The sequence below is a fragment of the Leuresthes tenuis genome, unplaced genomic scaffold (assembly GCF_036924035.1).
Source record: "Leuresthes tenuis unplaced genomic scaffold, fLeuTen1.0.hap1 SCAF_9, whole genome shotgun sequence".
Taxonomy (NCBI): domain Eukaryota; kingdom Metazoa; phylum Chordata; class Actinopteri; order Atheriniformes; family Atherinopsidae; genus Leuresthes; species Leuresthes tenuis.
The window spans coordinates 20981455-21009001 of NW_027325363.1; the positions used below are offsets into that span (position 1 = coordinate 20981455).

Genomic DNA, 27547 nt, shown 5'->3' on the forward strand with positions numbered 1-27547 from the left:
GGTAAGCTGTTATGTTTCAAAAATGTGCTGTCTTGACCTCAAAGCCAATCAGTGGATGCAGGGGGCGGGGATTTGCGCTTCCTGGTAGGTTGGTAGGATAAGGGATAAAATATACCGAGCGAGGGATCCAATCCGGTTTCAGCTAGTTCTGGTACTGGTCGGACGTTAATGTTACGTTACACACTGTTCTGTAGGTGTAGGCTGAGGTGTACGGCTGCCCCACATTTCTTATAGTTTTCTGAACATTTAGAGCTTGTGTTATCTCTGTATCACCGCCGCTCTATCTAAGCAACAATGGGAAGGAAGAAAGTAAGTTGAAATGTGTGCATCACATGGTATATGTTTCCTATATTACGCGTATTTGAAGATTGAAGTGTTGCTAAAAGTACATGGTGTTCTGTTCGGCTACAGTGAGTCTTGTAAAGTATACGCGCCGCGGGGTAAATGTCGGGTAAAAGAAAAAGGCCACGGCGTGGACGTGCATACACGGAGTCCACATTTGCTCTGCTCAGGTCTGTCGTGTTATTACTGAGAAGTGGCGCCTTTTTACTCAGTGCGCGGAAACGTGCCTTCTCGTCGACCAAGTTTTTCCCCAATTGCACAATCTTTGTGCGCCTCATTCCGTTGCTGTATAATGTATAAATTGTGTGCGTTTGCCAAGTGTTTCACTGTGTGCTGTGCTCAAACAAAGGGGTGTAACCAGCGTCGTGGTACAGGTTGCAACTTAAAGCAAATTTCGGCCCTGGCTACGGCCGTAAGCGCCACAGGTTATTGGAGCTTGTCCTGCTTTGGTAGCGTTTTTTTGGCAGTTAGTATATGTCACTACGTGGTATTTGCAGCCCAGATTGCGGAAATTTTGACCTCTGACTGTGCGCCCGTTTAAGATGGTGCGTGTCACTCTTGAGGTGTACAGTCCCTTTCTTAAGGATCGTCATGGCAGCTGTCTCCTGGGGGAAACGCAGCGACACTACTGGTCGGTTATGGGTTAACACAAATATTACACGCGTATTAATGCATGGAGGATGAGTTTTAAGAGACTAATCTTTCCGTTTCTGCACGTTCATTAATGCAGTTTGCGCGTGAGGATGTGGGGCGACTCTACTTCTCTTGTCATAAAGTAGCTACAGCACCACGGTCCCCTCCAAAAAAAGCAAACAAATGTCTGCGCTGCGTTGCCCTTTCGGAAAACAACTCGGAGCTGTCCAAACCTACTCGGGAGCGTTTATAAAAACGCGTCGGACCCTCACCACGTAGCATACATATTGCATAATTTCTTTGTGACCTAAGGGGTGGGAGATGTGCCCATCCCCCCCTTTGCGTTACACACCCACTTCAGCTCACTCATGAATGGCTGTTGTTGTTGTTCACGGCTTGTTAATTTCTTTCTCATCTCCCTCTGTTTTTCCACACAGTCTACCACCGATGCAGATGCAGGCGCAGAGGTTTGTATCCAAGTTTGGTGCACCTAAGTGGACATTTTGTTCTGCATTATGTGATGATGAAGACACGGTCTCGACTGCCACTTAAAACCGGTTGTGTGCATAATTTAGTGCAGCCCGGTTTCAGCCCCGCTGTTGAAATTGCGGGGTGTCGTGGACGAGATGTTCTCCATGTGGTTTTGATGTACAGATCACGATCCAATTTGCTGAGTTTGTGAAGCAGCTTAACCTCTAGGTGGCGCAAGTTAGTCTCTAACCGCTACAGTACATTGTGTTGACATGCTTTGCATTTAGCTGAACCCCTGCAGTGACTATAAGTGAGCCCTTTTTGCCCCAAGAGACCAGTAGAGAAATACATGTTAACCCAGACTTCCCTGGGTTTCATGGATCCTGATTTAAATGTTTATTTATTGTATTTTTTTTGTCGGTCAAAGAAGATTTTCTAATTCTAAAGGTTTTTAACACTTATACTCATCCAGCACATAGTTTATTATTATCTTATTATTATTATTGTCCCAATTTTGACATTTTAAGACCAAACCTGTTCACCTTCATAATAAGAGAAAAGAAGGAACAACACTTTGGAGCAGGCATTTAACCGCAGCCTGTCTTCTTCTTAGTGTCAATAATGCTTGCATGTGTCTTTTGTTCTCACACAAAAGCCCTCGTCGTCCCCCCCCCGTCCCTGACCAGGATTACAAAAGTTTTTTGCTGACTCTAAAATAACACAATCTTGTACTCATCAACGCTTGATTTGATTAATGCTGTATTCTTTGTTTTTCTCTTAGCCAAGGCGAAAGTCTCAAAGGTTGTCAGACGTGAGTTCCACAGAGCCTCGCAAAGACGGCTTGACATTTAAATAAAGATGTTTCTTTTTTCTTCTTTACAACACATTTTGTTAATTTTCCGGTGCGTTTATGTTCCAGAGAGAGACACAGCCAAAGCCACAACCAGAAAAGACAAAGGTAATTAAAACATTTTTAAGAAAAACTTGTCATATCGGTGCTAAGGATAAGATGGATCTGTTAAGCTTGAACAGGGTGATTTTCTCACAAACCTGACTGGTGGTGTGTTTTGGTGTGCTCCTCTCAACAGGCGACTCCAAAAACCAAAAAGGTGAAAGAAGTGACGAAGGCCGAGGTGACGAAGGCCAAGGCAGAAGAGAAAAAAAAAGAAGAACCTGAGGCAGAGAAGGAAGTTCCTGCGGAGAACGGAGAAGCCAAACCAGACGAGGTACTACACGTTTGGTTCTCTCTGACTCGACTTTGCAAAGTAAGGGATGAAAAGATAAAACGTGTTTCTCTCCATCCTCCCAACAGGCCGCACCAGCAGACGAGGCAGAGAATGAGGACGAGGCTAAAGAGGAAGAGAAAGCTGCAGAGTAGTCGAGCCGGAGCTCCTTGTACCTCGTTTTTGTTGTAAAATGCAGAGAATATTTTTATCCACTATTTTCTTAAGACAGCAATGTTTTTAAGGACGTGATTGCAGTTTTTTTTTTTTTTTTTGTTTGTTTTTTTTTTAATACTACAATTTCCATTGACTTTTCATGGCTTCTGTGAAGGGAATATGTCTTCTCTCGTGTTCTTACAATTATGTTTAGGTTGTAGTTTTTTTCTTCCCGAGATGCAATCATGCCTTCATCAGTGTGGGAGAGTTTAACTGCAGGACTATGCTGTTCACGACGGCACACCAAAATAATGTGTGATTGATGATTAAACGTACGGTTTGAGAGTTGTTCTGTGCTCACGGCGCTCATATTCAGCATTCTTACAAGAAGCGGGGGGGGGGGATCTTTTTTGTTGTTGTATTTTTTAACGATATGGTACAACTGAGAAGAGTTAAAAGTGAGCCGTGTTCTCAGCCATACTCTAAAGAAACAAAAATGCATTACAGAGTTAGTCATACTTGTCATGGTTTATCCTGGTAAAATATGTGGTTTTTGGGGGGGTGGTTTCTCTATCATTGTACAGTTTCCTCCTTTTTAAAAATGTTTTTTTTTTTTTTTTGTTATGGATGGTATAAAATGCCAATTAAAGTGGGGAATTTCTTTATAGTATTTCTCTTGTCTGTCTGCTGTATTCTGTCCTGTGTACTGTGAATACGTACAAAAGGCTTACTCCACAAAGTGACGCTTCACCACTTCAGAAGGCCCGACACAGGGGAAAAACTGCCAGTGAGACTAAATATTGCGTTTTGATTTGAAAGCAATCGGTGTAACTGCTGATTCATAACGTTTACCAATATTTTCAGTGCATTGAAGCCAGTTGTGCAGAAATGAAAACATCTACGTCTTTTGTTCAGTTTCCAGTTGATAGTCAAGCTTCCAGCATTGCATATTGCTTGAACATTTAAGTTATTTTACATTTGTTTATCGTAAATGTGGAAACTGACTTCCTTCGGTTGGAAAGTCCATTTAATAGGCAACTAAGCTGGAAACTGGATGATAAAATGGCACAAAGCTGCAAACTTCGATTCGTCCTTTGAAATGCTTTTTAGCAATAAGTCTAAAATTTGTATTATTTCCTTTTATATCTGGTTCAGCCTTGTAGTGTGGACATAAACATCTGAATAGATGGACGTCGACTAAATGGTCTTGAGTTTCTTCCCTCCGAGCTGAAACTAAAGAATTCATTACAAACCTATACAGAGAGGTAATAAAGTTAGAGCAAACCCAAAAGATTGTGGTTTATTAATTCACATGTATGCTGCGCTGTTCGTAGGCCAGGAATGAATCTTACTGCTCAGATATAAGTTTTCTATTATTGTACTTAATCTTTTCTGTTTATATATTTCTTGTAGTCCCTCACACCTGTAGCGTTGTCTTCAAATGACCCTGGTCGCTTCAGATGGCAACTGGAGTCAAAATACTACTATAAATTGATGGTGTTAGTTTTGGGATTTTATTTTGAAAAGAAATGTCTTTATTGCAACAAAGTCACAAGCAAGCTAAGAAACAATAATAACCCCTCCTAAAAAAAAAATTATTATTATTAAAGTATTTAATAAAATTGCATACAGACCTTTCTCAATGAGATTAGCGTGTGTGCATGTGTGAAATCGTCTGGCATGCTATTTATTTGCTGTCTCGGTACAGAACGAGCGTGTATTAAAGATCCAAGTGGCAATAGTACAGTCTTTCTAAATCGCAAGTGTATTGGTTTGGCAATTTCTCAAAGTCAATAACACAAGTGTATGGATCAAACATTGATAAAGCCAACTGGCAACCATTATCAATGACGTCATCTGCAGAACTCACGACCTTGGTCTTAAAAAGGGGGCGGGCGTATGAATACGGCGTCGTGTGTATTTATTTTCAATTTAAATTGCTAAGTTATAGTGTACACGCGGGGTGGAAATCGTATTTCTACCCGAATTTACGCTCCAGTAAAACAAATGTTGCTCGGCTACGAGCTAACGTACACTCTTTTGTTGAGAGAGTGCTCCTCCCCACCCCCTTTTTCCTGTGTTACTCCGCTCTGGCGGAAGTAACTCGTATCGCCGAGGCCTCATCCTTCCAATGGCGACTGCAAACAGGCTGAATAGAAAGCGGGAGCAACCGTGGAGGGGGTCAGAGCTGTGTTACTGAAATTAAATAAATATATCATATTTTCTATAGCCATAAAGTTAGCCGGGTATTTGTTTCACCTCTCCAATAAACGGCCGATTCAATGGCCAAAAATCGGAACATTTCGCTCCTTGAGTCGGGTAAGTAGCAGAAGTAAAGCCAATTGATAGCTTGATTTACATCGATAACGCTCGTGCTAATTGATTTGCCAATTGCATTTATGGCTGTTTCTGTACTCACTGTTCAATTTCAGAGCTCTATTACTTGATTTCGCGTTTCCTAACTACGGGTCCATGTCGGAGAGCGGCTGAGGTGAGCTGGTGTGCTTTGACTAGCGCAGTGTGTTGTATTTCAACATAGTTTGACGAGCTAGTTGATAACAGTTAATAGAGGCTTTGTGATCTGAATCGCAATTTTGCTCTTCTGCAGGTCCTGGCGAGCGAACTAGAGGAATATCAGGTGTGTATCCCCGCTGTCTTTGGTTGCTAGTTAACTGCTAACTAGCTGCTATGCGTTGGTGTTTACGGAGTCTGAGCATAAAACTTGCTTAACTCTGTCGACTTTTTAAATCCCCCCGTACGTCTCGCACGTTTGACATCACCCGGTTTTAAGTTAAATGTGAACCTGTTCGCTAATTCTACGGGGAATCTGCTTGACCAAACTCTGTTTTCGGCAGCTCTTACCCGGGAGATTGGACTGGCTGGGAAACGAGCACTCGAGAACATACGAAGATGTGGTGAGATTTAACTTAATATCTGTTAAGTTCATTGTCGGCTGTTGTTATTGTCTTGTGACAGGGGGCCGTGTGTCCATGCTCTGTGCTTGTTTACGGTCTTTGTTCTTTTTCCTATGGACGACTGTTGGAGATTGTGTAGTTCTAACCATCGACAAAAATGTTTCCCGCTCCCGCCGACGAAATTGTTGAGAGTGAACAGTAGAATTGTGCTGCAAAAACGACATTTGAATGGGAAGTTAAATGTTATTTTGACTGTGATACTGCAGTTAGGGTGGGTAGTTCGGCTTCTCGCTTTGTCGAGACCGCTGTGCTGGCCAATCACAAGCCGAGATGCTCTGTCTCTGCGTTGTTTTGCATGTGACCTGCACTGTGATTGGTCTGTAAAAAAGGAAATCTGCATAAGAAGCCACGCCCAACGGAATAGGGGTTTAGACACATTAAACAGTAACTTTGTCAGGCGTTTTGTGATCAAATCTCTAATACCAAAGTGCAGGAAACTCTTATCCCTTTAACACAGAAAATGAGCATTAACTTGATGTTAGTGCATACACATGGTGTGATCCTGTAGATCATAATTGGCAAACTATCAACACGGTACAAAGGAATAATTAGTCAAACTATTTAAAACGAAAAGAACACATTTGTTTACAGAAATAAGGTTGATGACAGTTATGTAGTTCTGTCAAAGGGATGAAACTGAAGTATGGTTATGTCAGCAAATGATGTACAGCTCACAATACAAATGAAATAAGATTGTAAACCAATCTGAATCAGTTATGGTCACTGATATGGAACTTATTCCAACATCTATCTCTTATGATTAAATATGGTTATTTGATTCCAAGCATTCATCATGAAGTCAATCATTTTCTAAATGAAGCTTGATGTTTTTGTTGAATTTTTTTACTTCGACCCATCTTGTTCTTACTTCTTATTTAAGAGGGTTGTGTCAAATTTTAGTTTTTTATGGTTGACTGTAGGATCTGTTGTTTTATTTAGTCACTTTGTGGACCTGTGTCCCTGGTTTTATTTGCCCTGACAGGTCGCAGCCAACAGACATATTGCACCTGACCATTTGCTACAGATATGCAAGCAAATCGGACCAATCCTTGACAAAGAGGTGCCATCATGTGTCCCAGGTGTACACTCTCTCCTGGGGTCTGGAAAGCAGTCCATGCTTAGAACTGCAAAAGGTAGAGTCTTCATGCTGCCTGCTTATACTTCTCTGGGTGTGTGAATGCATTATTTAATTTATTATTTAAATTATTTTTTTTTTAGTTACACTGCAGGTTTTCCAATGTAAAGTGTTTGCACTATATGTTTCCACAGTTTAGAGCAGTTGCCAGGGCAACTTTCACTCATACATCTGTCAGTCAGCTGAGTCATTGTGTAAGCTTTTTGTTTTGATTTATTATTTTTTTTCAGAATGTGACAGTGTGCGGTTTGAAGCTTCATCATATGCAGCCCTTCACCGGGGCAGACCACCAGAGAGGCCTTTGAACTGCAAGAAACCTCCACACCTAGGTAGGTCCGGCATCATTCTGCAATCCCGTGTTTGTGTGGTCAGACATGAAGTGGACCACAGGATGCGCTTGGGGTTGTTGCATGTTCTTGTTGTGGCATTGCCATGCCTTTACTTATTATGCATTCCATGCACAATGCCTAAAAGTAATTGAATTGATGACTAATGTGCTCATTTGAACGCAATTCACTTTTCATTTCTGTTTTAGCTCACAGTTGTTGATAACTGTGTGATAGTCATGACTCAGGCAGATTGCTAGCCTTGTCAGCTACATTAAAGTGCTTCTTGTTATTAACACGGGAGGTTATATTGGAAATCATAATTTCATCCAGAGCATTTCCCTGGAATAGTTGTTTTGGCTTGCCTGATTTTGGAGGATTTCATATCACCCCTCTGTGATCCTGCAGTGAGGTATCCATCTCCTTAATGGTCCGTGTTGAGCCTGTTTGCAACACTGCCTTCTATTTTAAAACCTGTTCTGCCGCAGGGAAATTAATGCACTTTTAGGACTTTAGTATATTTAGGAATTTTCAGGAGAATATGGAAAAAAACAGGAAGGAGGTTTTTTCGTGGCCTTTGGTACATTCTAATGCCACTATTGTAACTCCAAGCCTGTTTGACAGGTATGTATGTGTGTATGCCTCGGAGGCTATTTCCTTGCAAAAAATTTGGAAACTCTTAAATATTTTTTATTTAAAAGATTGAAACCACCAAAGAGTTAAATAAGTCGCCACTTATAATGACCGCATAAACATGAGATTCTTAAAATCAACTTAAGCTCGAGGCAGTAAAAGCAAAAAAAATGTTGCAGATGGAGGTCTTGTTTCGTTTTTTTTTTTTCTCGTAGCAACAGATGCAAACCAGATGAGCAGATTGAAGTGATATTTCTGTTTCCAGAGCAGATTTAATGAAGGGTTGGCAGTTTCATTTTACTCTGCTGCTGTACAAAACAAAAACGTGTTGCTGGCATGATTAGAGCACAGGGAAAGCTAAAAGTAAGCTAGCTTCATGATGTGCAAACTAATGTGAAATTTAAACTCGCATTTTGTGCTGTGCATGGAAGACAAAGCTCTATGGGAAGACATCGCCCTTACTTGTTTGTCCAAAGAAGAGAAAAGCCACCTCTCGTATTTTCTTGGATTTAATCTCATCCCCTGATAACGCCCCTCCACCCCTGCCCACATTACAGTAAATATGACCGTGATTCTGGCCTTGTTCCTGCTCAGTAATATCGTCACCGTTTTCTGATGCTTTGCTTCTCGCCATCAACAGTGAAGGTACATCGGGGGAGAGAGCTGACAGGAGTGCAGCGCTTCAGCTCCATCAGTCCTGTCAGCAACTATGAGCACATGCGTCTGCATAGGCGGATCCTGGGGCATCTGTCTGCAGTGTACTGTATCGCATTTGATCGCTCTGGTCTCAGGATCTTCACAGTAAGACAGAAGTTCTTAACATATCCCACAGCCTTGAATCAGATCAAGTATGTATGAAGTATGTTATGATGCTCACCAGACTGTGACTGTGCAGAAGTTCTTCATGTTGTCTGGATCTGAATAAACGTTTTGTCAGCTAACTTTAAGGGCACAGTGTCAATGCTTTGTCCCAAACCTGTCTTTCAGTGTGTCCTAAAGCGGGAAGTCATTTTTCTTTTTCAGGGCTCAGATGACTGTTTGGTGAAGATTTGGTCTTCGTTCGATGGAAGGCTGCACTCGACGTTGCGAGGACACTCTGCAGAGATCACAGACTTGGCTGTCAACTACGAGAACACGCTAATTGCTGCAGGAAGCTGTGACAAGACCATCCGTGTATGGTGCCTTCGTACCTGTGCCCCTGTGGCTGTGCTGCAGGGGCACAGTGGATCCATTACCTCCCTTCAGGTAAAGGAATCTGTCATTATGTTTTATTTTCCAACGGCACTGTGATCCAGTTAGTCAGAATTTTTTCGTCAAATCCACATCCTCGTCCTCTTAAACAGAAACTGTGGAGTAGAAGTTCATGTTTCAGAAACAGACCCGGTGTTTTATGTCAGGGTTAGCCTTGAAAGTTCAGCAGACGCTATATGATGTATATTCGCTTTGTAAAATATACGTCTAGATGGCTGTGTTAGCAAAAGGGGACAGGAGGCAAAGTTTTACGTTCTAAAGCCAAAACACACTGCCCACTTTAATGATTGACTTAGGTGTTTTGGTGTCAAAACACTGACTCAAAAGTATTCCCTCTTAGTCATTTCTTATGACCCACCGAGTGTGTGACGGTGCATTTCTCTGCTCTCTTCAGCCGCACTGCCCTCCTTCTGTATTCACTTATTTATTTTGTGCTGTTTGGTATGTTTTCAGGCGTTAACATGCACACACACACACACACACACAGCCGGAGGGTGAGCTGCTTTTGAAAAATGTTTCTACAAGGGTCTGAAGCTAGAGAAAAAGCTTTTCTGGTCCAAACGGTCTCTTCGTCATTATTTCCACGCGTTAACGTCAAACGCTGTATGCTCTTTTAGAAACACCAGAATGTAAAATTGAACCTCGTTCTTGTTGGCTCACAATCATGAAGTCCACAGGCAAGATGGGATGCTGTGTGTGTCAGCAATTCAGCCGTCTGATGTGGTGTTTCTTTGGGTTTTCAGTTCTCACCTTTTGCCAAGGGCTCCAAACGTTACATGCTGTCCACTGGAACTGATGCTACAGTCTGCTTCTGGCAGTGGGACGTCAACAACATCAACTTCAGGTGAGCGCTGCTTGTTAAACTACAGCATGTATTTGAAAGTGTGGCTGAGAGACGTTATTAAGAGTCAACTAAATCCCTTGGAGCATTGTTGTTCATGAGATGTTCACGTTGCGGGTCAATTCTGAGAGAAGGCTAACATTATGGATATTTGTGCAAAACGGCTGCTTTTTGCTGCTTTTTGACATGTGAATTGGAGTTGATGATGGCTCTCCTGATGGGAATTTGCAGAAGGCTGAGGGCATAACTTAAAAATGAATCAAACCATGTTGGCTGAGTTTTTCTGTCCTGTTACTGGCCACTGGAGTGACGACAGAAGGCTTTCATACACTTTGAAGACGTGTTTTCTTTAGTTTCCATTAACTTTGAATGCTGATGGCTTTTTAGGTACACCAGAAGGCTTTGCTACAGAGCTGTGGTAAAGCAAAAAGCCGCTTTGTTAATTTCTTAGTGTTAAAAGACAAAGTATCCAGTGTACATACATATTCAGCCCTTTTGCTGCCACACCTGCTGTTTCCGTATGTTGCGTCCCTTCTCCTGCAGTGATCTTTGAAATGCTTTTACGACTTGATGAGTCTATTGGTGCCTATATCTCGAACCAGAACACCTGCCTACTTTGTTTTAAGCTGGAAGAAGAGTGAAACCACAAAGCAGACTTTGTACATCCGACTACTCCGCTAAGTCGAGTTATTAAGTATGAAGACCACGGCTCCCTGTGAATGACTCTTACAGAAGAACAACCAAGTGATCAAGCCTTTATGCTATAAATGCTTTAAGAAATAAAAAGGCACATGGCAGCCTGCTGGGAATTCACCAAAAGGCACCTGAATGAGTCTTAGACCACGGGGAGCAAAATCCTCTGATCTGATGGAACAAACATTGAATTATTTGGACACAATTCACAATGATGTCTGTATGCAGGAAACCAGGCACTGAGTATGACCTCATTATTGCATCCCCACAGTCAAACGTGGCGATGGCTGAGAGAGTGGTTTGTATTGAGGGAAAGACGGATCCAGACTGCCATTAATGCCGAAAGGCATCGAGGCTAAACAGATACTAAATGAATGGTCACGATACATATGTAAATGGTATTTCTCAGCATTTAATTTGTAATGAATGTGCAAAACGCCTAAAACAAAACAGTTTATTGCTCGTCATTGTGGATTAGCTGCTTGTTAAGCAGTGAAGAAAAACTCATTTCCTTTTAGGTTCGACTGTAATGTAATGAAACTGGAAGACCTCGATGCATCAGAAAATCTACTGTTGGCACCACATATTGCTGTTATGGTACCTTTTTTTTTTTAATTTAAAGTGCTGCCTCCACAGTCTAGGGGAGGGCCGCTGAGGGTAAAGAGCCGAAGTGAAACACTGTCGGAAAATGCCTGCTTTACCATTGGCAAAGCTCGACTCAAAAGAAAGTTATCGATCTACAGTAAACAGCGAGAGAAACGTATAAAGTTCATCTGGTATGTTAAGAGAAACGCGAAGAAAATACTGATATGAAGGGATTTATGTCGCATGCCATAATGTGGACGAGCCACGTGCACGCAAATGAGGCTGTAAGCATACGGTCTCCTTTTTTAAGCTATCGATGATCTTTTTTTTCTCCTGTTATGCTTTTGTATAAATTCGGTGACGTTTTCTTCGTTTTCCTTTAAGTGATCGGCCACACAAATTTACAGAACGGCCCAGGCCGGGAGTTCAGACTGTTTGCTCCTCGTTCAGTCCAGGTAAGAGTGTTTCTGTTGTTAGTTTGAATGCTTTCAGTGTTGGACACGCCTGCATATTCTGCCTCCCATTTCATGTCTCCTAATCAACGGTTCTCAGTATTGTCAACTTCTTCGGTTGTGTTTGAGTGCTTTAACCTATCATTTTTTTTCCTCTAGGTGGTATGTTCTTAGCAACAGGAAGTACTGATGATGTCATTAGAATATACTACTTGGGAAGCGGGAGCCCAGAAAAGATATCGGAGCTCCATGAGCACACAGTAAGCTGACTTTGGACGCACTGCATGATGCATTAACACAGAACTTGTAGCTGCATGTTTTCTAACCGGGGACAATTGTTGTGTGTCTGTTTTTGACTCGTTGTCTTCATCCACGCATCTACTCCCTTTGCAGGACAAGGTTGACAGCATCCAGTTCTGTCACTCAAGTGAAAGGTATAAAACCAAACAAAATGGGTATTTGTTTTTCAAATATTGCGCGGTGTGCTTGTCCTGCGAGTTGATGTTGGATGCCGTCTCCGTGTCGTCTCAGGTTTGTGAGCGGAAGTCGAGATGGGACGGCACGAATCTGGAAGCTCCATCAGCGGCAGCAGTGGAGGTGCATCTTGCTCAACATGTCCGCTACTCTTCCAGGGTAAGGGCTGACTTGTTTTTGTTGTAAACCAGCGAGGCTGAAAGTCACCTTTTTGTTGGTTGTGCCAAGTTTAATTTGTGCTCGGTAATCGTGTAAAGAGAGGAGGATATGCACTGAATAAGCAGAAGATCTCAAAGAGCTGTCGGAGTGCGTTAAAGTGAAACGGGTGCTGATGTCAGCTGAGGAATCGATTTGTTCGGGTGTCAGACTGCCTTGGCTCTGTCATCTGTTTGTACATCAGTCATTTCCAAGCTGTGAACATTTCGCATCACCTCCAGCCAAGGACTCACTTAACTTTTCAGTGGTCGAGATTTAGTAAACCTTTTGTTTGCTGATGTACAATCCTTTAACCGATGACATTTTTCATCAGCTTTTATATGTTGTGCATATCTGTATTAAGCTTAGATCTAAATGTATTTGTTAATCAGGCTGCTAAATCTGCACTGATTAGTAATAAGAAAATTAAGTTTAGTGGTGTTTGTCCTTTTGCTTTCTGGCGCAGAATTGTGCTGGAACATTTGTGTGTGGTCATCCTCAGCGTTCTTCAACACATTTCGGCCATATTTCACAGTTTAATGGGAGCAGAGTTTGTATTTGCAAAGCTGAGCAAACGTCTGATGTCTATTTCTGAGCTTCAGCTCTTCTTTAAATTCAAGCTATAAACAAACAAACAAAATAAAGTCCACACAGCTTCTCTTGTCTTGGAAGAACTGTAAAGCTGTAAAGGAGGAGAAAAAAGTGCAAAAGATTCACAGAGTCTGGGAATGAAAAAGATGAAGTGACTGTTGTATCACAGAATCTGCTAAATTGTGAGCTTGTGTAATTATGGCACAAAACGGTCCGACTTGCACTGTCTTTCTCTATTATTGCATAAGAGAACCTACCAGCTCGTTAATAATCTTCCAAGCAAGAGATTTTACACTGACAAGTCCTGTGGAAGAGGCTGCAACATATTGCAAGAGTTTCTTTGGAAAATACAGCCCTCGTTTCTGACGGTGCAGCAGCACTTGCAAGCTGCCAGTTAATTTTCTGGGTTTTTGTGTGTGTGTGTGTGTGTGTTAGGTAGGTGAATAACTCATTTGATGAGACCCTTTCTTGTGTCGGTTTTCTGACGAAACGTTCCTTTTTCTCTCAGTGCTGAACCAGTGAGCGAAGAGGAAAGCTACTTCAAACCCAAAGTCACCATGGTGGCGTGGGATCGCCATGACAATACAGTCATCACGGCTGTTAACAACCATCTCCTCAAAGTGTGGAACTCCTACACAGGGCAGCTGCTACATATCCTTAAAGTAATTGTTCAGAATATTCTTGTTTTGGACTGTTTTCAGACAGTCGCTGCATATATAAATCGACCCCCACACATTAAGAGCAGAAATGACCGGCGTTAACGTTGTTTTCAGGGCCATGAAGCCGAGGTGTTTGTCCTCGAACCGCACCCTTTTGATCCCAGGATCATCCTGTCTGCCGGCCACGATGGGAACGTGTTCATATGGGATCTGCTGCGAGGAACAAACACACAGCACTACTTCAACATGGTACACGAACACTCTGCACCACCAGCACGGCTTTTTACAGAATAAAGAACACTGCTATGATGCAGCATGAATCAATTGAGTGATAATACCTACCTTGAAGTCCTGGTGGAATTTAAGCAAAAACATGCCAAGTGTGGAAAAGAAAACAGGGAGAAAGACATTTTTGCTGTTAAACGTTCTACTTTTGTGCCGATACTGTGCGATGAATGTATATATATATATGTATATATATATATATTTTTTTGTTCATCCAGATTGAAGGTCAGGGTCATGGAGCTGTGTTCGACTGCAAATTCACTCCTGATGGCCAGCGTTTCGCCTGCACAGACTCTCACGGCCATCTGCTCGTCTTTGGCTTCGGCAGTTCCAAACCCTACGAAAAGGCAAGAAAGATGGTTTCATTTGTTCGGATTGAGAAAATGCTACATCCTCTCTTTAACACTTCTTAAGCTCACCTTTTTGGTATGAAAAGATGATGAAAAATGAGTGTTTGTCTGTGTTTTCCCTCAATAAATTGATATAACGGAGCTGCTGGGGGATGTCGTGCCCTGAATTATTGCTTCTCCTCCTCTCCTCGACAGCTTCCCGACCAGGTGTTCTTCCACACAGACTACAGGCCACTGATCCGCGACACCAATGGCTTTGTGTTGGATGAGCAGACACAGCAGGCACCCCATCTCATGCCCCCACCATTCTTGGTGGATGTAGATGGAAACCCGCATCCACCAAGGTACTTACACTGTTGGCAGACACTGCAGCTAGAAGAATGACAGCAGGATCTCCATTCAGCTATTTAAACTCGCTGTTACAGGTTTATGTTTCTCCTCCACCTCTGCATTTCTCTCTGGAATGTTGTATGGCATCGCCATCCCTCCGCCCAGTCGGTCTCAGTCCAGGTTGTTCTCATTTGTGGCTCCAAATGGTGGAATGAGTCACCAATTCATGCAGGGCGTACCTTTTCTACCTTGAAGAATTTCTTGAAAACCCATCTCCTCCAAAAAATACCTCCTCTCCTAACGCCTCCAAAACCCCTTAAACACAGATGTTTTTCACATCTTTAAACGCCTGCAGTGATTCGGGCTCTGAATTCCGAATCAAGGGTTGAAAAATGTCTTTGCAATGCTGCAGAATTCTGTGATTTTAATATTTATTTGGTATGCTGTTACTGTAGGCATAATATCTCTGACAGCCAACAGCCTTTAGACGTATAACGAGGAGTCATTTGTGTTTTAATTTAGATAAATAATACTGAACTCTGCAGTGCTTTGTACTGAAAAATATTCCCTCATATTCAGATACCAGCGCCTGGTCCCTGGGCGGGAGAACATCGCTGCCGAGCACCTGGTACCTCAGTTGGGATACGTTGCCACAAGTAAGTCAGTGATTTAGTGATGCTTACCTTAAGTGAGGTTTATAGAGAAAAACATACTTTTTGATCAGCTTTCAGCTATGCGTGAGCCAATCAGGTATAAGAACACCTCAACCATTTGTTTTGTGCTTAGACAAAAAGCCAAGATAAAAGCCAAGTTGGATCATTTTCAAAACTCCCCTCAGTAAGTGTTGGATTATAGCAAGCCTCCTAGAAGTCCGCATTTATGTCCCTGATCCCTCTGTATCTCCTCTGCAGGTGACGGCGATGTGGTGGAGCAGGTGATCAGCCAGCAGACGGCGGAGCACGAGGAGATCGCAATAAGGCGCAGCAGTCTTCTGGACGAGGCCATCCGACAGCTTCAGGAGCAACAAGACCGGCAGAGCCAGCCCGGGACAGAAGCCGCACCGGGCTCTGGAGTAGGATCGGAGGGGCAAGCTGAGGCACACGGCCCAGTGTTGGCGCGAGCACCAAGTACACCTCGCAGAGGTATCACCATACCACCAGTTATTTTGTTTTTTTTTAACCTGACATGCAGAGTTTTACGCTAAAGATTTATTTGTCTTACTTGACTGCAGTGTCTGTGAACGACCGAGCAGATGTGCAGTCGCCGCCCAACGTGGGCCTGCGCCGCAGCGGGCAAGTTGAGGGCGTGAGGCAAATGCACCAAAACGCTCCTCGCAGTCAGATAGCTACAGAGAGAGACCTACAGGCCTGGAGACGCAGGGTGGTGGTGCCTGAACTGGCAACCAGCAACTATAGGTAGAACGGCATCTTTTGTCACCTAAAATGTATCAGCTGTGTCTGAGTTTACCATCGTTTTGATGGTACTTTATGTCGTGGTACCCCTTGGTACTTCAACCTCACAACTTGGGCGATTTATTTATTTTTTTTGGATCTGCTGCTAAGGTCTTTGAAGGTGCCACAGGGTCTTACAGTACCTTCAGAGGCGTTGTAAGCTCTGTGCTGTTAGAAATGAATAAGAGTGTGATTTACACGTCTTACGGTATTATATTTTCTTCCCTTTCTGTATCTTCATAAAGTAAACCTTTTGGAACTTACTTTTCAGGAACCAGGAGGACGTTCGGACAGCCAGAGGAGATGAGGAGGTGCTTCAGTACAACTATAAGAAGAGACGCATCATCTACAGCAGCTGTCGGGTGGGTTTCTTGTTCCGTCGTGAGAAGATGGGCCTTGGTTAGCAGTTTGAATAATGATTTGTGTCGACTGCGGTTGGATGACAGCTCGTACAAAACATTAACCATTCAGCAAGGGGAATGTTAGAAGGGAGAAACAGACTTTAAAACAAACAGGATAAAAGTAAGTTTTTAGTTAATAATTACCTGTCGGGATGATTGTTTTCAAAGCATTTTTTTTTTTTTCCTCTGCAAGCTACGTTTTGTTTTTACTCTTGTTGAATCGGTCCCATCTGTCCCCCCCCCCAGGATGACTCAGACGATGAGCCCTCCACAGCGAAGAGAGCCCACGGCCACAGAGGCTCACTGGAATACATCGAGTTGTCGTGCGAAGAGGGAGAGGAGACATTAAGTTCAGATGCACACTCTGAGGTAGCGCATTGTTCCCTTCGTAAACATGCGATATAAGAGTTTTGCTTTTACTATTTAAAAAGAAATAAAACCTTTCTTTTCTCTCCAGGACAATGAATTGGATGGCAGTGAACTGGATTCTTCCAATGATGAGGAAGAGTGGAAAAGTGACAGTTCAAGGTACGAGTTCATGTAAACCGGAGCCATTCTTTCAATTCGTTTAAACTGATTTAGGGTACTTTGTGAGAATTTTTTTTCTTTTTTTCCCCCATTAATCACCAAATTGCCATGTCAGAATCTTGTGATACCTTTTCATTGGTTAAGATGACGCTCTCGCTGCAAGTTACACAAGTTGCTCGCTTAGTCCGTGTTGTTTAAAATGGAAACGGTTGGTTATTTTTTAATCGGACAGCCACACATCCAGCGAGTACTCAGACTGGACAGCAGATGCCGGTATAAACCTGCAGCCTTCGACCCCCTTGTCATCACGAAAGCGAGCGAGGCAACGACTCAGCAGCTCCGAGGAGGAGGAGGAAGACCATGAGGAAGAGGAGGAAAAGCAGCAAAGCGACGAAGAGGAAAAACCTGTGAAGAAAAGCAAAGAAAAGGAGAAAAAAGCAAGGACAAAGTCACCCAGAGTGAGTTTACCAACCCTACTTCGTGAAGCTGAAGTGGTTAGTTATTTCTCGTGAGCTATAGAGTTTGTCACGTACGGAACATAAAGATTAACTTTATAACTGATGCTTCAAGCTTAATTTTTTTTCTCACTTGATGTTTTTTCATCTTGGTGCTCCAATCAGCGTCCAAAGGTCAGACCATCTATTAACAGGGAAGTGTCGAATGAGTTCAGGCCGTCGCCGTGGATCACTGATGTCATTCCCAGGAAGTCGCCATTTGTCCCTCAAATGGGTGATGAGGTACGTAACATTAAGAGAGTCTCATTACAGGATCATAAGGTGGGCTGGGGTGTCATTTCATCTCCACGACCTCAGTGTCTATTTGTAAAATTCTTATTATAATTAAAATGACCAGACCATTTAAATTAGTCGATTTTGCTAAATTTTCGTCATCAGTAGATGCTTGTTTTTGGCTGAAGAAGATGTTAGAAACCACGAGTATATCAGCCTAAACAGCCATGTTTGTCTAAGCATGTTTACTCCGTCTTGCTTGACTGGGAGCGCAGCACTCACGGTCACAGTTGGAAACCGTTTTGCTAAACGTTGAGCGTTCCGTGTCTGTCAGGTGATCTACTTTCGGCAGGGACACGAGGCCTACGTCGAGGCCGTGAGTCGGAGCGAGCTCTACCCCATCAACCTGGAAAAACAGCCGTGGAAGAAGATGGAGCTGCGGGTATGACCAAAGGCAAATAGCATGGTTGCAAATTTCCTAGAAGACGAGTTCATGAAAACGCACTCGGATCAAAAGTTGTTTGTGTTCCACGGCGTTTCTGCTGAGGTCACGTGAACGCACAGATGCTAGTTTAGAACGGACTACGAATGAAATGATAATCCTCGCCGTGTGTTTTCTAGGACCAAGAGTTTGTGAAGATCACTGGCATCAAATATGAAGTTTGCCCTCCAACGCTCTGCTGCCTAAAGCTTACTCTGATTGACCACGGCACCGGCAAAATCTCAGACAAGTCCTTTTCTATCAAGTAAGTGGCTCAGTTGAATGAATTACCTTCCTGTTGACAAACACTTTAAGGCCCTGAATGAAGGCAGCATCCAGCTAGCTGAGTTCCAAAATAAACCATTAAAATGATGAACACTTTTTTCCTCTTTTCACGGTGTGTATTTATTAGTATCCTGTAGCATCATTATCACATGGCTGATGGCACACTCTCCTTTTAACGTGAGATTTGTTTCGTTTTTTTTTTGCCTCAGGTATCACGACATGCCGGACGTGATTGATTTCCTGGTGTTGAGGCAAAGTTATAATGAGGCGCTCCGTAGAAACTGGCAGCCAAGTAAGTGAGCCCATTCTTCATTTCAGCCTCGCCTTGTGCGAGTCTTTTTTTTTAATTCAGCCCGAATGGATGAAATCTACTGTAATAACATTGTTTCGACAGACTAAAATGTACACCGGTGGGAATCATTACTCCAGTTTGAGGAGGATTTTCATTTTCTGTTTTAGCTGTTTTAGCTGTTTTTCATCCTAGATGTTGACGGATGACTTGTTTTCCACTTGAGCGAGTGGGTACCAGGTATTTTTACTCTCTCGTGTTGATTCGGTCATATTCTCCCCAATTGCAGATGACAGATTTCGCTCGGTGATAGACGACGCCTGGTGGTTTGGGACCATCGTCTGTCAGGAGCCCTATCAACCAGAGTACCCAGACAGCCTCTTCCAGTGCTTCAAAGTCAGGTGGGGGGAAACAAACTGTCAGTGTTGTTCCCTTTCATGATTTGTGTTGTGATTCTACCAATAAAAGGGCAATTCAATTTGCTGAATTTGATTTGATTGAAAAAGGCTGCAGGGGTGGCATTTCAGCGTAAAACACCTCTTCTACTGCACTTTAAGTCCGACGTTACATCTGATTATCTTAGTTAGATTTACATCTTAAGTATAAGATTGGAATAAGGTGGAATTGTTGGGCCCTCTTTGTGCGTGACTGTCCTGTTGGAGGGAGAATGTGAGAAATGCGCCTCTGTCTCCGAGCGGCTATTTAGAGACATGACGTGACACAGTGTGGTGTCTTGATAGCAGTTATGGGATGATCTTTTTTATTAATAGTATCATCGAAGTTGATATAACTGAAAAAAGGTAGAAATGTTGTTTTTTTTGTTTGTTTTCAACAGATGGGACAATGGTGAAACTGAGAAACTGAGTCCTTGGGATGTGGAACCTATTCAGGACGATGGTAATAAAGGCTTATTATTAGCTGAGAGCCATCACAGAGATGGAGTATTTGAGTCTGTTTTGTTAAACAGGTTTTTGCTTTGCAGCCCCGCAGCCTGACACGGAGGGAGGCGGCATCCCTGTGACTGCAGATGAGATGAAGGAACTGATGTACAAGCCTCTGCTCGGGGAGTGGGGCGAGAGGAGCAGGGATGACGAGTGTGAACGCATCATTGCTGGCATCGATCAGCTCATCACTGTCGGTGTGTATACAGAAGAAGAACTTGTATAGGTTCTTGACACCTGCAGGTATTTTTACCAGTGGAAGGGGCTTTTCACCAGTCACACTGATGCACCCTTTTGTACTTCTTTGCTACAGAGATCGCAGCTCCATTCTCTGGTCCTGTGGACTTGATCCAGTATCCAACGTACTGCACTGTGATTGCCTATCCCACAGATCTGGGCACCATTAGACTGCGACTCTTCAACAGATTCTACAGGTCAGTTCCTCCACTCTTTCCATCGACATCGTAATCCAATCAGCTTGGGATTGTTGGTTTAGTTATATCCTTGAAATATCTGAAATTCAAACAACTGGTGTTTTGTACTATACAAATAGCACTTATCTATCTTTTTATTTAATTTTTTTTTTGCTTCACAGACGCTTATCTGCATTAATATGGGATGCCAGGTATATTGCACATAACGCCCGCACTTTTAATGAGCCAAGAAGCAAGATTGCCCACTCTGCAAAAATCATCACAAATGTCCTCCAGAGATTTGTCAAGTACGTCTTAATAATATTTTACATGTGTCTGGATATATATGCATGCTAGATCTTTGGCAAAGACACAAATTATAAGCACAATTTTTATTCAAATAGTTTGTTTTTGATACTAAATTGGCACATTTTCTTACTTTCTCAGTAACCCAAGCTGCACTGATATCATGGAGATTTACAATGCTGTGGAGGAAATGGATGATGATGATGATGAGGCAAGTCTCGACCCATAAATAAGAAGGCTTTTGTTTATAGTGTAGTTGTTGGTGATTTTTTTTAAAGATATCGCACACCTTAAATAAAACTGGGATGCAGTTGTAAGCCAGGACCTCTTATAATGGCAAATAGAGGGAGGAAGGAAAAGGAGAGGAGAAAAACATACATTCCATTCCAACGAGCATGCCAAAGAAGGATCCTGGAACAATGACGGCATACCTTCCTCCAATGGATTTCTTCATGTGAGGGAAAAGGAGGCAGATACAGAACAGGTTACAGCAAGTGTGCTAGGAGTTATTTCATGTTTTTATACACATGTTGCTCTTCATTTCTTGTAGATCCGTCACAATGCATAAAGAGTTTTCTTTTTAAACGTTCTTCTTAAGACTCTTGTTAAGATGTTCTCAATGATGAACACTTTTTTCTCTTTTCACGGTGTGTATTTATTAGTATCACATGGCTGATGGCACACTCCTTTTAACGTGAGATTTGTTTTGGGGGGTTTTTGCCTCGGGTATCACGACATGCCGGACGTGATTGATTCTCACAGTTCTCAATCTGCTGTAAGGAAAATGCTGCAGAAAGTGCAGCATCGGGGTTATGTCTTTCCCTTCGTGGACTCCACCCAAGGATCACACTAGATTGTTTCCAGCTTGTGTCACAAAAGCGATCCCCTGCTGCCTGATGCTGCCTGACACGTGTATGCTCAGATAGTTGAACAGTGTCTGGTCCTGATGATCTTCACGTTAGACAGTGATGCTGAGGGTCGTGCTCTGTGAGGGTCAGACCACCTGCTGCTGATTATGGTTGTTCAGGATTCTGGAGAGGGGCGTTTTCCATGATCTGTGATCTCATTTGGAGAAAAAAAAAAAAAAATGTCTGTGACGAAGTATAAGAAGTCCACATGTGATTTACTGCCCATAGGAAGAAGATGCAGAAGCCCCGGGAACATCTTCCGGACACAGACTGCGTCAGGTATTGTGCTCTGACGATAATCCATTTGTTGGTCAATCCATTAGATTGTCAGTATTGTCACTGTGCAATACTGCGACATGATTGTTTAAAACAAACAAAAAAAAACTAGAAAGAAGAATTGAGTTGTATTTGCTACTGTCGCTGATCTCTCTTTGTCCTTCACACCTCCAGCGATCTGTGGAGGTGCTGCCCGACAGAGATGCCTGGAAGGAACAGTGCAGGAGTCTGCTCAACTACATTTTTGACTGTGAGGACTCCGAACCATTCAGACAGCCCGTTGATCCTCAGAACTATCCAGTAAGTCATCCCGGCTGCACGTTTCCTTTTGAGTGGTGCGCTCCTGTGTTTTTGAGGTCTAAGTCATGTTTCCTGTACACGTCCAGGACTATCATGGCATCATCGATACGCCAATGGACTTTGGCTCAGTGAAACGGACCTTGGAAGAGGATCACTATGAAAATCCCGTCGAGCTGTGCAAGGACACGCGCTTGATATTTGCCAACGCTAAAGCCTACACACCCAACAAACGCTCCAAGGTGGGGCTTAATTATAGCTCGTAGCTGCAGGAACTTTAATCTTTTGAAATGATCTCTTGATTCAGATGTGAGACAAACGTACCGAAGCAGTTTAGAGAAGCATCTTCTTTTCTTTTTTTTTGCTCTATTGTAGATTTACAGCATGACCTTGCGGCTCTCTGCCTTCTTCGAGGAGCACATCCGAACAATCATATCCGAGTACAAAACGGCGGTGAAGAGCAGCGATCGGCTCCGCCGCAGTCAGAGGTTTCGCAAGAAAATGCAACAGCAGGATCATCCCTCGGCCACAACCAGGTCTGTCTGAGTTCTGCCTCACCTCTGCTCATCTGCTCTAAAACGATCGCTCAGTGTGCCGCATACACCCGAGAGCTGGGCATTTACATTCAGCTCCAGTGCTCTTTGGTTGCAGATTCTTTTCTTTGTTCCAAACTGGCACAGTGCAGATGTTTGAAAAGAAGTCTCAAATTTCTTCATCTCAATTTTTTTTCTTTTCTGTTCTTTCTTTCAAGTCAAAAGAGGTCTGCTGTCCAATCTCAGGAAAAAACGGATTTAACGTCAGTAACCAAATCTACCTCAGCCAAAGTGTCTGTTCCTGAGAGGGCCAGGCGGAGTCGAGGCAGCAGCTCGGGTCGCAGCTCTTCAGAGGACGAGTCCGGTTCCAAAGAGGCCTCATCCACACCAGGTGTTTTATTGGGACTTTGGGAGGAGTATTTATTTATTCATTCATTCAGAATGGAACCGTCACTGTCCACCACACCTACCACAACACAAGTGAACCCCCCCCATCAGAACATCCCTCCTCTGCTTGGTGCTTTCTGCTCTGTCTTGTTTAGTAAAACGATTTTTAAGTGCAGCAGCAGGTGCAATATGAAATAACGATTTGATATTTTGAGCTGAAAGTTGAAATGCAGGTTCTGGGTGCGTGTGTGGGACCTTATTTAGTTGTTGTGGTAAACGGATCTTATAAGGCCGCTGCTCTTCTCTGTCCGGGTCTCACAGCGTTTTACTGCGAGATGAAAACACTCGTTTATCTTTGTGCACTTTAACTCACGTGCACTTTTAAATACTGATAAAGGGAAATGTGACATAAATATAACTTCTTTCTTCCTTTTTCCTTTTTTCCTCCCCAGAGTCTGAAAGCGACAGTGAGCTGAGTGAGTCAGACGAGGACAAGAAGCGTCCGGGTTCTAAAAGGCACCATCAACACAGACAGAAAGCCAGAGTTACAAGAAGCAACCGTTCCAAGCAGAAGAAAAAAGGTCAGCACTGAAGTATTCCCACATAAACTCCAAGCACATATCCAGAGTGACTTTCTTAAGCTGCGTGTTGGTAGAAATGTTTCTACATATATGTTATTGTTGCTAGTTGCTGAGAGTGACAGTGAAGATGGGGAAGATGATGATGAAGAAGAAGAGGAGGAGGAATCTGAGAGTGAAGGTGAAGAGGGAGAGGAGGGAGAGGTGTCTTCCCAGTCTTCCGATCGCCGCTATCCCAGCAGGAGAACACGGCTGACCAGACACAGTGCTGCTGGAGACAGAAAAAGGACAGGTAAACGCGGGCTTCAGCCTCAAAACCAGTGCAGCACAAAAGCCGCCAGTCGGTTTGTTTGTGTATTCATCCTTCTGAATGGCTCGTTTTCAGAGGGCAGAGCTGAAACGAATGGTCACAGCAGCAGGTCGTCTCGCAGGGAGAGGCGTCGCCACCGGGACTCTGACAGAGCCACGTCCCACGGCTCCGACAGGGAAGAGGAAGCCACGGTCCGCAGGCCCCTCAAGAGGAAGACCGCGAGGGCTGCCGTTAATAAGATAAAACTTCTCGAGGCATCCGATGAAGATTATGAAGATGACGAGGAGAAGAAGAAGCCAACGAGGAGCAGCAGCCGCCTTCGCCAAACACCCCGGGTCAGCAAACGCACCGCGGTGATCCAGAGCAGCTCAGATTCAGACGGAGAGTCGTCAGCAAGGGGTGGGAAAACGCTCCTAATGTCAAAGCAGTAGAACACTAGAAAATGTGCAAATAATAAATAATGTTCAGGCCTTTTAGTTTGAGTAAAACGAATTCCAATGCCTTAACATTTTTTCTTAATCCCCAATTTTGTAGCCTCTCAGAATACAAGAGAATCAGGTGGTGAATCCAAGGATGAAGAGGATGAGGATGGCAATGACAGCGATTCTTCATCCGCCTCCCAGATTAAGCAGAACGGAGACATTTCCACCAAAGGGAGGACATTGAGAGAAGATGCCAAGAATAAGGGAAATGGTGAGAAACATACTTATGTTCAGCTGTGCTGGTGGTGATAATTGGGTTGCTTTAATTAGTTGGACCTTGTTTCCGTACAGATACTGCGTCTCATGTGAATGGACACAGTAGAAAACATCACAAGTCTGAGAGCAACTCTGAGCAGAATGAAACTGCAGAGGACAGCTCTGGGGAAGCTGAGGAAGAGGAGCACACACCCTGGTCTCAGAAACCTTCCAAAAGCCCAGCAACCACTTTAACGAGGAAAAGCAGGCTTGCGAGCGAGGAGGAAGAGGACACAGAACGTCAACCCCCCCGACGTAAACCTCCTGTAAGCTCTGATGAAGACAAAGATGCCCGTTCCCAGAGTCACCCCCAGCAAAATGGAAGAAATGTGGAGGACTCCATCCGCAGGGACTCGAAGAAAAAGAGTAAAGTTTCACCGTCAAAAAGCCAAGACAAACAAAAATCTGCCTCAACTAATCAACTGGATGGTGCAGAATCAGACGAGCGCAGTGATTCTCCAAAGAGATCCAGCCCACGCAAGAAAAGAGTGACAAAAGATGAAATCGAGAGCAATCGCTCCAGCGACGGCTCCAACTTGGAAACAAAAAGGCCAGCAAGAAACAAAAGTAAAAGACCTCGTGAAAACACCACCGCTTCCGAGAGTTCTGAGCAAGAGTACAAACCCAAGAGGAAGTCGAGGAGGAAGCACTCCACTGGCTCATCGGATGAAGAGTCGGACAATTCAGACAAATCATCGAACAGACGGCCGAGGCTTCGAGCTCTACCAAAAAAGAAATACATCAGTGACAACTCGTTCTCTGAGGAAGACTCTGCCCCGGCAGACCAGCGTAGGCAGAGGAATGGGAACAAAAGAGCCGCAGAGTCGAGGGAAGACGGGTATAACACACGAATGTCCATCAGAACAGCCCCGAATGAATCCAGGAATCAGCTGTCTTCCAAGAGAAAACGCATTTACACCTCAGACTCTGAGGATGCAGAGGAGGATGGAGAGAGGGAGCCAGCGCACAAGAACAACAGAAACTGCAGGTCGGGCTCCTCGATGCGCTCGAAAAGGGAATCCAAGCAAGCAGCTAGTGACAGCAAAGCGAGGGACACGTCCTCCCACTCCGATTCCAGTCAGGAAGACGAAGATATTGGTCATTCGAGGAAGGGGAAGAAACACGCGAGTCAGCCAAAACCTAAACGAAAGGAAAGCTACAGCAGCAGCAAACACAGTTCGGACTCAGAAAGCGAGCAGTCATCTTCAGCCTCTGAAAACTCATTCGCCAGCTCAGGGTCCCACAGCAGTCCAAAGAGGAGAGGTCGCACACGGACGGGGATGGGTGAAAGGACTGCCAGCCGCCAGCTGAGGCAGCGCCGCCAGCAGGCTGCCTCAGAGGAAGAGGACAGTGGCGAGTCGTACGGCCGGCCGCAGCGAAAGACACGCGTGAACACGCGGAACCGCGGGAAGCGGACGGTCAACTATCAGGACAGTGAATGAAGGACACGGCGGCGGGAACTGAAGCCTTTGCAGGGAAGACGGACATTAACTGGAGACGTTAAAGACACTTGAAGGCAACGTTATGGTAGCAGCACTGGAGTCCTCAAGAATAAAAAATGCTGTGAATCTGTTTCATTCAGGGATATTTATATTTTCTATGAAAAACATGTTTATAGATGTACTACAAATTCAAGCATTTGAACTGCTGGTTTTCACAAGGATACAGAGCAAAACACCACCTCCCATGATGCTTGTTGTGATTCAGCCGGCAGAATAAACGTTCTGGGGAATCTTGTCAGCTTGGGTGCTATCTAATATACCTCTGTTTAATCGAGCATATTGCTGGCTTGCACTAAGAAACACTGTAATGAGGTATTTCATACACTAGTTTTTGCATTAGAAACTCAGGGGTCAACTAAGTTTACTGTAGTCTCAGACATGCAGAGGCTTTTTTCGAGCTGAGGTAAGGAGAAGAAATAATTCCAGATTGGCAGATGTCCAAGCACACTGACAGGGACAGACGGATCCCGTATTCAGACTTTTGACTACAGCACTCCTTTGTAAATCCACACACTTAAATGCTTGACTGTATTGTGGGATATGAGCCAAATGAACTACAACAATTTCTTTTCCCCTTATATTTCTGTTTTTTCTCATTAATTTGTTTTGTATTCTATCGAATAGGTTGTAAATACGTGATTGAGAATTAAACTGTCTGAACAGCTTGACGATCAGTTGGTAGCGAAGCATTTTATTTAAATTTGATGTTTTTTTTTTCTTTCCTCTCTTTCTTGCATTTAATTGCAGTGTCTTGCCATAAGTCACAAATTGGTACTTTTTTTTTTTTGCCAAGTACAAACCAAAAGTACTACATGCAAAATGCAGTGATTTCTCATATTGGGAAGACCGTTTTTCTTTTTAATTGTCATCCTGTGTTACTTACTTTCAGTATTAAATTCTTTTTTTCAGAGTTGACTTAAACATTTTTTGCCAGTCATGTTTTTTTTTGTTGTTTTATGGGCAGGTTTCTATAATATACAGTCGCTTGATGACATTTTGCTTCATGTTTTTCGTACTACACCATTAATAAAAAGACTTCACAGGGAAAACTATTAACGCAATGTGGTCGTGGAGTGCAATGAATGAGTTATTCTTCTTATTAATAAAAACGTCAGTTCCAAGATATATTTTGTGTCGGTCCCAATCAATATAATACTGTGGTAGGAAGGATTTTTGTTGCAGTAGGTGTGAAGTGTCCTGGGTTTTCTTTTCCTTTTTTTTTTGGTTTGGTTTGTTTACTTGCATTTCATCTTATTATTTTGGGCTTAAAATGGAAAAACGACTGAACACTTTAGATTAGTTATTTATTGAATATTTTAGTCCAGGCGTAGTTTGTAGCTTGTTATTTCTTTTTAACCATAAATGTTGAACAAATTGAAATTATAACTACTTTCAAATTTAAGAATCTACTAAATCAAGCCAAAACTGAACATAAAACGGTGGATGTTGAGGGTTTTTCCTCTGAATGGCCGGATAGCTACATAATAACTAAGCCGACAGTCTCTGTGCTTTCTCTCTTCTTTACTCGTAATTCAGTGTCAGCTGCTGATATTTTTCGGAACATATGTCGTAATACATTCATATCGTAATGTTACG

At 43.2% G+C, this 27547-nt stretch overlaps 2 protein-coding genes across 3 annotated transcripts; both read left to right on the forward strand.

Moving 5' to 3' along the window:
• The first annotated feature begins 123 nt into the window (after window positions 1-123).
• hmgn1a (high mobility group nucleosome binding domain 1a) lies at window positions 124-3495 on the forward strand. 2 transcript variants are annotated; one of them, XM_072392788.1, is made up of 6 exons: window positions 124-309; window positions 1413-1442; window positions 2228-2257; window positions 2366-2408; window positions 2533-2672; window positions 2759-3495. In XM_072392788.1, exons 1-6 carry the CDS (start codon window positions 295-297, stop codon window positions 2822-2824), a joined length of 324 nt encoding a protein of 107 aa, XP_072248889.1. In that variant the 5' UTR covers window positions 124-294; the 3' UTR covers window positions 2825-3495. The 2 variants fall into 2 exon arrangements, with proteins under 2 accessions (XP_072248889.1, XP_072248890.1); XM_072392789.1 differs by having other exon boundaries at window positions 131-309; window positions 2366-2404; window positions 2535-2672.
• Window positions 3496-4765: 1270 nt separating this feature from the next.
• On the forward strand, window positions 4766-27072 carry brwd1 (bromodomain and WD repeat domain containing 1). The gene is made up of 44 exons (XM_072392796.1): window positions 4766-5144; window positions 5258-5316; window positions 5434-5463; window positions 5681-5740; window positions 6783-6933; window positions 7166-7264; window positions 8535-8695; window positions 8918-9139; window positions 9889-9989; window positions 11649-11719; window positions 11876-11976; window positions 12110-12150; window positions 12248-12349; window positions 13485-13638; window positions 13750-13884; window positions 14139-14267; window positions 14466-14614; window positions 15180-15256; window positions 15512-15742; window positions 15832-16015; window positions 16323-16413; window positions 16699-16821; window positions 16910-16980; window positions 17213-17438; window positions 17601-17717; window positions 18043-18150; window positions 18330-18454; window positions 18684-18766; window positions 19053-19164; window positions 19599-19660; window positions 19746-19901; window positions 20018-20138; window positions 20300-20425; window positions 20565-20638; window positions 21564-21610; window positions 21782-21907; window positions 21994-22146; window positions 22280-22440; window positions 22656-22828; window positions 23277-23405; window positions 23512-23694; window positions 23788-24111; window positions 24247-24405; window positions 24486-27072. The coding sequence occupies exons 1-44, from the start codon at window positions 5108-5110 to the stop codon at window positions 25889-25891; spliced, it is 6750 nt and encodes a 2249-aa protein (XP_072248897.1). The 5' UTR covers window positions 4766-5107; the 3' UTR covers window positions 25892-27072.
• The last annotated feature ends 475 nt before the right edge of the window (window positions 27073-27547 follow it).

Coding starts and splice junctions, on each gene's coding strand:
- brwd1 (XM_072392796.1), top strand. CDS start 5,108: ATGGCCAAAAATCGGAACATTTCGCTCCTTGAGTCGG. Junction 5,317..5,433: donor CATGTCGGAGAGCGGCTGAG/GTGAGCTGGTGT, acceptor GCTCTTCTGCAG/GTCCTGGCGAGCGAACTAGA. Junction 19,902..20,017: donor CGATCAGCTCATCACTGTCG/GTGTGTATACAG, acceptor TCTTTGCTACAG/AGATCGCAGCTCCATTCTCT.
- hmgn1a (XM_072392788.1), top strand. Junction 1,443..2,227: donor ATGCAGATGCAGGCGCAGAG/GTTTGTATCCAA, acceptor TTTTTCTCTTAG/CCAAGGCGAAAGTCTCAAAG. Junction 2,409..2,532: donor ACCAGAAAAGACAAAGGTAA/TTAAAACATTTT, acceptor GCTCCTCTCAAC/AGGCGACTCCAAAAACCAAA.